The sequence below is a fragment of the Corvus kubaryi genome, unplaced genomic scaffold, assembly GCF_017639235.1.
Source record: "Corvus kubaryi isolate FWS band 111438036 unplaced genomic scaffold, C.kubaryi_AGA036_p1.0 45309, whole genome shotgun sequence".
Classification (NCBI taxonomy): domain Eukaryota; kingdom Metazoa; phylum Chordata; class Aves; order Passeriformes; family Corvidae; genus Corvus; species Corvus kubaryi.
Window position 1 is genome coordinate 1 of NW_024581281.1, and position 9,733 is coordinate 9,733.

Genomic DNA, 9,733 nt, shown 5'->3' on the forward strand with positions numbered 1-9,733 from the left:
GACATTTCTTTCTTTCTTTTTTCCTTCTTTCCTTCTTTTTTTTTTTTTGTTAGCATGCTGCTCATTTTATTTCTTTATCAAACTCCACCCTCTCCTTAAAGTCTTCATACAAATCTCGATTTATAACCTCTTTACCGCTTCTTCTCATTTTAGCAGCATCCGCAGCCTGCATCTGGCAGCGGGATCCCCACCATTTCCAACTGCTCTGCTATTTTTTTTTCTCCTCCTTTCCAAAAGTTGCTGTGGTTTTCCTTGCGCTCATACTCATTCTCGTGTAGGGAGATTCCCTGCCCTCCTTTCTCCTAGAAACGTGTCTTCTCGGTTTAAAATTTACCCTGTGACCATCGTTAAAGATGTTCTAAAGATGTCACATCAGCGAAATAGTTGATTTTGCGGGATCAGGGGTTTTAAAACTTTATTTTATATGCCGCAAGAAAAGGAATTAAGCTGCTCCAGATCTGAAAGAGCTCACAAACATGACGGCTTCATTGGTAGCTGCAGGGGCTGTTGGTAGGCACCTGGGAGAGTGGAGGCAAGCAAAAAAAAAAATTTAAATGGAAGGAGGATAAAAAAATGAACAAAAAGTGAGAAATGTGCTCGCAGCTAAATGAAAAATATCTGCCAGGTTTACAAGTAGATTGAAGAGGGAGAGGTAGGCTGGAGGGCAGCAGGACAGAGGTCTGGCCCGGGTGGCGAGGAGGGCTCGTTGGGGAAGAAAAGAGAAAGTTGAGAAAAATGTGGGACGCCAGAAACATGAGTGGTTGCGTGTGCGGGTCTGTGCCAGCAAGCGTGTGCGGTTGTGCGGGTGTGTGTCTGTGTGTGCAGGGTACAAGCCTGAGTAGCCGTATCTTCCCCTGAAGTTACATTTGTTTACATGGCAAGCGGCTGCAAACGCTGGCACTGATGGAGTAAAACACACGCACACACTAAAAAAAAAAAAAAAAAAAAAACCACCAAAAAAAAAACAACCAACAACTTTGGTCAGCTTTCAGGACTCGAGGCATGCTTACGCTCTGTGTGGAGATGGTTAATGAATCCAGTGTTTTTGCAGTTGCAAGCTTGTGCATTCACTGTGCAACGCTGACTGCAGGCTTTTGCAGTGGCAACAGCTCACCAAAGATATTAATTACACCGTCCCCTTTTTTTTCCACGAATGTTTGGCTATTGTAAGTTCGGACAATTTTGTTTTATTTCCCTCTTCCCGTTGATAATATTTAACCTTTCTCTTCCTTTTAGCAGGGAAAACTTTGCTGGGCGGGGGAGGGGGGATTCTATGGAAAGCTGGTTCTGTGTAATAAAGTTAGCAGTGGGGAGCTGGAGGGCTGCGACCTGTTCCAGCTTGAAGGGTAACGACAAGGTATTTTTGAAGATATGGACGCATTTGTTTTTATGGATTATTTTATTTAATATTTTATTTTTAAAAGCGACATGTCAGTTTACTTGTAAATCTCAGTGCTGTCAGGGCAATTAGCTGGGATTCACAACAGAGCTTGGCTATATTTTTTACAGTTGGCTGTGATTTTTAACTCCACTTTCTCACCACCCGGAGGATTTCTTTGATTTTTTTTTTTTTTTTTTTTTTTTTTTTTTTTACGTGTGGGGCTTTCTTTTGTTACGAGAGAGGAGGGGGGAAGAGAGGGTTGTGTGCGGATTTGTCTTGTTTGCCTTGGCTTTTTTTTTTTTTTTTCCTTTCTTTTTAATCTGTTTATTTTGTGAAGCCTGTCTGCATTGTGGTCGGGGGTGGGGGGGTGGAACGCGCTTGGCTGCCGCTGGGCTGAGGCTGCCTGAGCAGGGGTCGGGGCCGATGCAGGGGCCGGGCGGGGGGCGCAACGCAGGTCGGCGGCAGCTGCCCGGCTCCGCATGCCTCTGTCTGTCCGTGCCTGTGCGTGTGCCGGGGGCGAGGCGGCGGCGGGGAGGGGAAGAAGCCCGGCATTGTCTCCGGCTGTCTGGCAGCGGCGCCGCGGCGATGCCTGCGAGACTCCTGGATGCACATTTCCTCTCCTTCTCTCCTTCTTTTTGTCAGCGGTTCAGCGAGGAAGAATGCCTCCCACCCAACCCAACCCCGGCCAGTACGCCCTGACCAACGGCGACCCTCTGAACGGGCACTGCTATCTCTCGGGATACATCTCCCTCCTGCTGCGGGCCGAGCCCTACCCCACCTCCCGCTACGGCAGCCAGTGCATGCAGCCCAACAACATCATGGGCATCGAGAACATCTGTGAGCTGGCCGCCCGTCTGCTCTTCAGCGCCGTCGAGTGGGCCCGCAATATTCCCTTCTTCCCCGACCTGCAGATCACCGACCAGGTGGCCTTGCTGCGGCTCACCTGGAGCGAGCTCTTCGTCCTCAATGCTGCCCAGTGCTCCATGCCCCTCCATGTGGCCCCACTCCTGGCCGCCGCCGGCCTCCACGCCTCCCCCATGTCGGCCGACCGCGTTGTAGCCTTCATGGACCACATCCGCATCTTCCAGGAACAGGTGGAGAAGCTGAAGGCGCTGCACGTCGATTCGGCTGAGTACAGCTGCCTGAAAGCCATCGTCCTCTTCACCTCAGGTGAGGGGACGGGTTGGGGATGTGAGACGTCTGGAAAAAAAAAAAAATCAAAAACCCCCCAAACCACCAGTGGGAAAATTAGGAAAAATATTTCAATAGAATTATTTTTAAAGGAAGGGGACTGGAGGCCGAGAAAGCATAGTGCCTGATGAGGGTACACTCCGGTCCAGGGATCAACCTCTCCCTCATTGCCACTGATACTGGCTCTTTAACACACAGCCCCTTCAAAAAAATAATACTAAAACCCAAAATCAAATTAAGTGTAGGCAGTGGAAACATGCATGTTAACAATTTTTCCCTGTGATAGATGGTTTGAATTAACTAGCAGGAAAGTTGCATTAGCATTTCCTCTGAAGTGCTCTGGTCATAGCCTATAAGAATATAATATGTATACTATTATTGTAACCTGCAAGGGAGAATTTATAAACATCAAGGGGAACTATGTGAAGGAAATATATGAAATGCAAACAGGGCAAGGTAAGAGCCTGGGCAGTGTAATTTTTAAATTATTATTCTAATTATCATCATGATGTGGCTAACTGCCACCTTTCCTTCTTGTTTTTCTTTTTTCTTTTTCATTTTTATATCCCCTCTCCCCATCCCGTAGCTCCTCTCTTGTATGAGTTTCTCCCCTCTTTTCCTGATTAGCAATAACTAAATGGTTCCAATAAATGTGACTTAAAACCAGGCCAAGGCAAAATTAAAAGCATTCCTGAACAAAGATGGCAAATCGTTCAAAGGCCTTGTTTAACATTGAGGAGTTTATAATCCATCAATATTTGTTGCCTTTCAAGCACGAAAGATAGTATTTACATTGTATTAAAATGACTCCTAAATTTGCACTATATTGTAATATAGCAAATGTAGTATTAATATCGATTTGAACATCAGATAATTTATTTAGACAGGAGTACCTAATTTGTATGCAGGGTGGTCGGAGACATGTACTGTGACTGCCCCCTTTTACTTCCAGTGCAAATGCAGTCTCGCAGCGTTGGAGGGAATATTTCTTTGCAAAGGATAATGTGCAAATCTTAAAACAAATGGAAGATTTACTGAATAGCCAACTCGACATTTTAATGTATTTTATCATAATAAGTCTTCTTGATGGAAACATGTTTTTCAAGAGTGACAAAGAGACCTGCCTGCATTTATCAGGGTGATTTAACTCCATAGCCTGCCTGCAGACTCCCAGACTTTCCCATTCATTTCAGGGAGCTCATCAATACACAGGGACAGTAGAGGAGAAGCTTTTTTTTTCCCCAGACCCAACTTGGAGAGATCCTTCCCAAGCAGAGCTTGGAAAATGTCTAGCCTGTGCCTCAGCCCTTCCATACGCCAAAGGCCCTGTGAAGGAGGCTCCTCCTGACGGGAATATGGTTGAGGGAATATTTTATTTCTTCTTCTTTCTCTTCTCTCCCTGTTCCCTTCAATCTTCACCTTTACTTCCAAAACAATTGATCTTGGCTAGAAAAAGGGTAAGTGGCTTTAGAGGAGCCCTTCACTTACATATAATAAAAACAAATGTAATAACATTTGTGAGGGGAGAAGCCCCTTCCCACAGTGGAGAGGAGAGTGAAGGAGGGGAAAAATAATATTATTTCAGAGCAGAATCACACGGGACATCTCAGAAAATGGAAATACTGCTGTCAGGAGTAATCTACTATCCCTTACCCCCATCTGCACATTTCCACTTTTCACTAAACTTGTTTTTATTGCATATTCAGAGGGGAATTCATGGGAAGCCTTCTCAAAGTCATCCAACTTTTAAACAAACTTTAAATGATAGAAAAGACATTTTTAGACATATTGTCCAAACTCCTTCACTGAGGACTAAGTATTTAAAACTGACATGGATTTCTCCTGTTGTGGTTTTTACATTCGGGCTCCAGAGAGCATGTATTCAATCTGTAAAATTCTGGACACCATCCAAAAGCTGGTTAGTAACCCAAACCCAGCTCCTTTCTTGCCTCTTTTCCCCTTCTCTCCCGTACCCTCCTCCTCGCCTTCATCTCCTTTGCCCCTGCCAAACTTTAGCATTATTAATTCCTACATCTACCTTTTCATCATCATAAATAATTGTTTCCGGGAAGAGACAGAGACAGATAACATAAATCAAATAAATCTATTTTCAGTGCAATAAGAACTTTTGATTTCTAGTTAGATGCCAGCTGATTACATCTATATTTTGTGAACACTAAACTCTTCTGAACATGTAACATGAAATACACTGCCGCCACTACAGAGGGGAAGGCTGGAGTGTGTTGAACAGTAATGGTTATTTATTTACATAATTTCTTTTTCATACACTGCAAGAAGAAATATAGAGCTTTCCCTTATTGACACAGTGTCATATAAAAAAGCAAGGCACACAGAGGATTTTCACATTAGCCCACTTCCTGAGATGGAATAATAATTCACCTTCAGTAAACATAGATTGCAGTATTTCTCCCATGCATTACACCTCTTCGGGCTGCATAATCTAATCTAGCTGTGGATCCCTTAATTATTATTATTTTTAATCTCATTCTGAAAGGAGAATTAAGCCTTCCCACTCCCACCGAAGGCTGAGGAAGAAAACCCAAGCAGAGGCATATGCCAGACCATTTGAAATAATTGAAGCCCAATACATACTATCGGCACAAGAAAATTCTGCGTTTTTGGAGGTCTAAGACAAAACCCATGGCCAATTTTTCAAACACACACATACACACCAGGCTGATGCCCTTTTAGAGAGCAAGTTCCCCATCCGCATTGTCCAGTGACCTGCACTTATAGGTGCACTTATCGTAAATGCCTGATAAATATTTTACTAACCTTAAGGGTATGACATATGGGGCATAAAGAAAAAAGCCCTGCCATGGTGTCAGTAAGACCCTTTCATATTGCATTGTTTGGAAGTTGAATAGGATCCTAATGCATAATGGGCAGATAATGCATGTAAAATAGCAAGATATATGTAAATATGGAATGTGATTTGTGGCAATCAACATATGAACAGGTCTGTGGTTTTGATATGTATTGCAAACAAGAACAGGCCCCAGCTTTTGATAGATATATATGTTGCAACCTGGTGCTTTAGATGTTGCAAAATATCATTGCATTAAAGGTACAGTATGGATTAGCAGAGCAGCCTGGCTCAGATAATTGTGTGTCTGAGGAATGCCAAGTCCGCAGCTCAGGTCAAAGGTTCTCCTTCTCAGAAGTTAGTAAATTATGGCTTGTTTTATTTGTATTTTTGCTCGAGGCCATAATACTGTAGATAGAGGTGTTCAGAAATCTTTGTAAAGTCAGTTCTTAATAAGGGAAGACTTAAGCTTCAGAAATGCCGGTGCAACAGATTTTATTTTATTTTATTTTCAGCTTTGAATAATTTGTTAATTTGTTGTGTCTTTCTAGCATCGCAACTCTACATTCACATTTTTGCAATGTCTTTTTGGGGCCCATTAACTAATTCATATATGGATCTATATATTAGCAAAGTCTGGCTTCGATCTGTTAAACTGCACCTCTACCTGACCGCCTTGCTCTGGTCTTGATGGCTGGGGTATTTCTGTTTTGTTGGTTGGTTTTTGGTTGGGTTTTTTGGTTGCTGTTTTGGTTTGGTGTTTCTAATATCTGTTATTAATCTTTGAAACAATGTGGATGGTTTCAACCATCTGGGCATACCCACCACTTTTCCATGACTGTAGTTTCCTGAGTGAGTCCCTCCACAAGCAGCTGGTGCACAATTATCCTCTGGTTTGGGTTTTGTGTTCTCAGAGATAGGATATGTGCTTATATGTGTCTCTGTGTGTGCAAACGCACAGATGCATCTCTACCTCTCTGCTTGTATCTATATACACAGAATAACATGTATAGATATAAATACCTGGATGTGAAGGGTTTCTGCTCTCAGACTAGTACACCTTTTCCCAGGTCAGGTAGTTCTGCAAGGTGCAAGGCGTATGTGACAGTTTGGGTGCAGGAAGGACCTATAAGGAAAGAGTCTTTCTGGCTTCGTTTAGGCAAGGCTTAGCCGCTGCAGGTCTCCCCAGCTTTGTGTCTGAAAGCTACAGACGCCTGCTGAGCGCGAGCTAGGACTAACCTAGCCGTTCTCCACCGGATTTATCATACAACCCACAAAGACGTGGCAAATTTGCTGTCGCTGGCAGCGAGGCAGGAGCAGAGGAGACTCCCTTGCCCCACGGGATCCCCCAGCCGGCTCCCTGCCAGCCGCTGCAGGTCCCAGTCGCTGCCTCTGTGTGATGTGCAGCCATGTCAACAAACTCCTTGTGTCTCACTCTGCTTGTGCGCGGCTCTGCTTATCATCATATTATTGTCGTTATTAATTATTGTTATTATTTTCCCCAATACCTTATTTTTCCTCCTCTTGGCGTTATTTAAGGGGGCTGGTCCAGGTTTCCAGCATCTCGGTGATGGGCTCCCTGGAGCAGAAACCACGCTCGACAGCGCGGAGTGTCGGTGGGGGGGATGTGGAAAGGAAGTGTGGGGGGTGGTGTGTTTGTGTATGTGATTGGGACGAGCGGGGTGGTGGCACCCCGTCGCATCCTGGGTGAAAATACCCACGGTGGTGACGACGCACAGCAAGGTCGCGTTATTTATTTGGCAGTGGTGCGCGGGATGGGGTGGGATGGGATGGGGGGTGCGCTTTTGGGCTGCCCCCCATCCTCGCGGCGCTTCCCCATGTGGTTCCCAGCCACTAACCATCTCCCCCCCCGCTTCCTCCTCCTCCTCCTCCTCCTCCTCCTCCTCCTCCACCTCCTCCCTCCACTCTCCCCCCGCCTGCCGCCGTTCTGCGGCTGCCTCCGCGGGCGCGGTGCGGTGGGCAGACGCCTGCGGCCTGTCGGATGCTGCGCACATCGAGAGCCTCCAGGAGAAGTCGCAGTGCGCGCTAGAGGAGTACGTGCGGAGCCAGTACCCCAACCAGCCCAGCCGCTTCGGGAAGCTGCTGCTGCGGCTGCCCTCCCTGCGCACCGTCTCCTCTTCCGTCATCGAGCAGCTCTTCTTCGTCCGCTTGGTAGGTAAAACCCCCATCGAAACCCTCATCAGGGATATGCTACTGTCGGGGAGCAGCTTCAACTGGCCTTACATGTCCATCCAGTGCTCCTAGAGCCCATCCCGCACCCCCGGCAGAGAGGCGGCGGAGCGGCGGAGAAGGGAACGCTCGCACAGAGGGGCAGTCGGGGTGCGGGGGGGGCCCGGGAGGTGGACACTGAACAAAAGAAAGGGCGAGTGGGAGCAGAGATGTGGCCGTGGAGGGGAGAAGGACGGACCTGTCGTCCGTGGAGGTTGTGGTGTTTCGCCTTTTTTTTTTTTTTTTTGGCCTATTTTGGTTTTTTTTTTCTTTCGGAGAGGAGGAAAAAAGAAATAAATAATATTAATAAAAGAGACAAAAAAAAAAAAAAAGAGTATTGAGGGGATATTAATCACACCTGAAGGGGATACTGGATCTTCCAGGATTTATTGTGGACTGTTGTTGATATATGATGTACAGTAAACCAACAAAACAAAAAAGCATTGAAACTGAACTGAACCTTGTGTAGAATGAAAAAAAAACAACCCAAAACCAAGCAAACAACAACAAAATTTCCATGCGCAAACACTTACCATGAACATTGTTACTCATTTTGTAATATATTAGTCTTTATTTTCATTTTTGGTAAAAGTTAAAACATCATATGCGCATAAAGGAAAAAAAGGAGAATTAGGGGAAAATAACATTTTCCAAATAATTATAAAAGAATTGTCCTGTGTCTATGTATCTATATCTGTTTTGTATTTTTTTCTGGTTCCAAACCAGGTTTCCTGTGATTCTATACTAATAATTTTTGATATAACCCTTTGCTTCTTATAATGAGTGCGATATATGTTGTCAAAGCTGTTCTTCAAGAATTAAAATTGAAGTGAGAATTTAAAAAAAAATAAAAGAATTTAGCAAAAAACCCCCAACTTATCACCCCACAACCCATGAGTCTTGTTGCTTGAAATATGCCAACAACTCACCAAAAAAAAAAATTAAAAACCATAAACAATAACAACAAACATCTCCCTACATTTTTAACTCCTTTACTGGTGCTAAAAAGGAGAACTTAAAAGATACTTGTGAGGGGAAAATATAAGTTACGTAAACTATGGGATGCTCCAGAACGGACTTGACTGTGTAAGCTTAGGGCTGAGCTGTCAAGGCCTAAAAAGAGGGAGCAGGAGTCGCAGTGTGATGCCTTAGGTGACCTCACCTCACTGGGGCTGCACCACAGACCTTCCATCAAGGCTGATGGGCCTATCAGGCTGGCCTACCCCTTTTTGAAACCCCTTTTCCCATCACCTGTTTTTTCTGCTGAGTTCACACCTTGATTTTTGCTCTCAGATACCGTGGGCATGGATTGAAGTCACCATATGCCACCATCTCTACCCGTGCAGCAGGAGGCATTCTCTAGCCATGGGTTCTGTTTGTCCCCAGGCATGAAGGCTTTTGGCTTCTGGGGGCTTGGGGTGGGGTTGAGGGTTTTTTGGTTTTATCTTCTCTTACATACCAAGGGCTTGCAGACCCCAATATGTGCTCCAGTGTGCATGCCTTGTGCTTTCTGTCAGCCAGAACAGACCTCTTGCTTTTTTTCCCAACTCCAGTTGCTGTGTGTGGAGGGTATTCCCACTCCATTAATATAGAAATCCTACTGCATGCTAGCTCATTGGGTGGTGAGCTAGTGCATTTCATGTATGCTTATGTGCCATGGCCTTGCAAAAAACACAGGCTGTGACATCCCACACCACAGCCCACCCACTTCCAGGGCCTGAGCTCTGTGCCAAAACCCCCTCTTCATTTCAGCTTGTCTTTTTTTCCCCCAGAAAATTAAAAATCGTTTTTATAACAGAGCTCCTTTGAAGGTAAAGGCTTCTAGCTGGTGGTGCAGATCTCTGTAACAGCTTTCAGTGCATTAATGTTTTATAGGATCTGAGACAGAGCTGTAAGAACACATACTACCAAGGGAGCTCTTTCTTAATGTATTAATAAAGCTGGATCTTTAAAAATAACATTGTCCCCCTCACACAGACACCTCCTGTGCCCTCCAAACAAGCTTGGATGAGGCAGACTTTTCAGTTTGTGAAGACATGGGCAGTGTTTTCCTTTTAATTTGCTGTCCTCCATACCCTCCCCTCTCTCCTTCTGTCTCTCTCTCA

General features: G+C 45.0%; 1 protein-coding gene across 2 annotated transcripts; it reads left to right on the forward strand.

Annotated features, from left to right (window-relative positions):
* Positions 1 to 7: 7 nt before the first annotated feature.
* Positions 8 to 8,518, forward strand: LOC121672230 (COUP transcription factor 1). Of its 2 annotated transcripts, XM_042044811.1 has the most exons (3): positions 8 to 1,166; positions 2,024 to 2,551; positions 7,384 to 8,518. In XM_042044811.1, exons 1-3 carry the CDS (start codon positions 1,154 to 1,156, stop codon positions 7,662 to 7,664), a joined length of 822 nt encoding a protein of 273 aa, XP_041900745.1. In that variant the 5' UTR covers positions 8 to 1,153; the 3' UTR covers positions 7,665 to 8,518. The 2 variants fall into 2 exon arrangements, with proteins under 2 accessions (XP_041900745.1, XP_041900743.1); XM_042044809.1 differs by lacking the exon at positions 8 to 1,166 and having other exon boundaries at positions 1,850 to 2,551.
* The last annotated feature ends 1,215 nt before the right edge of the window (positions 8,519 to 9,733 follow it).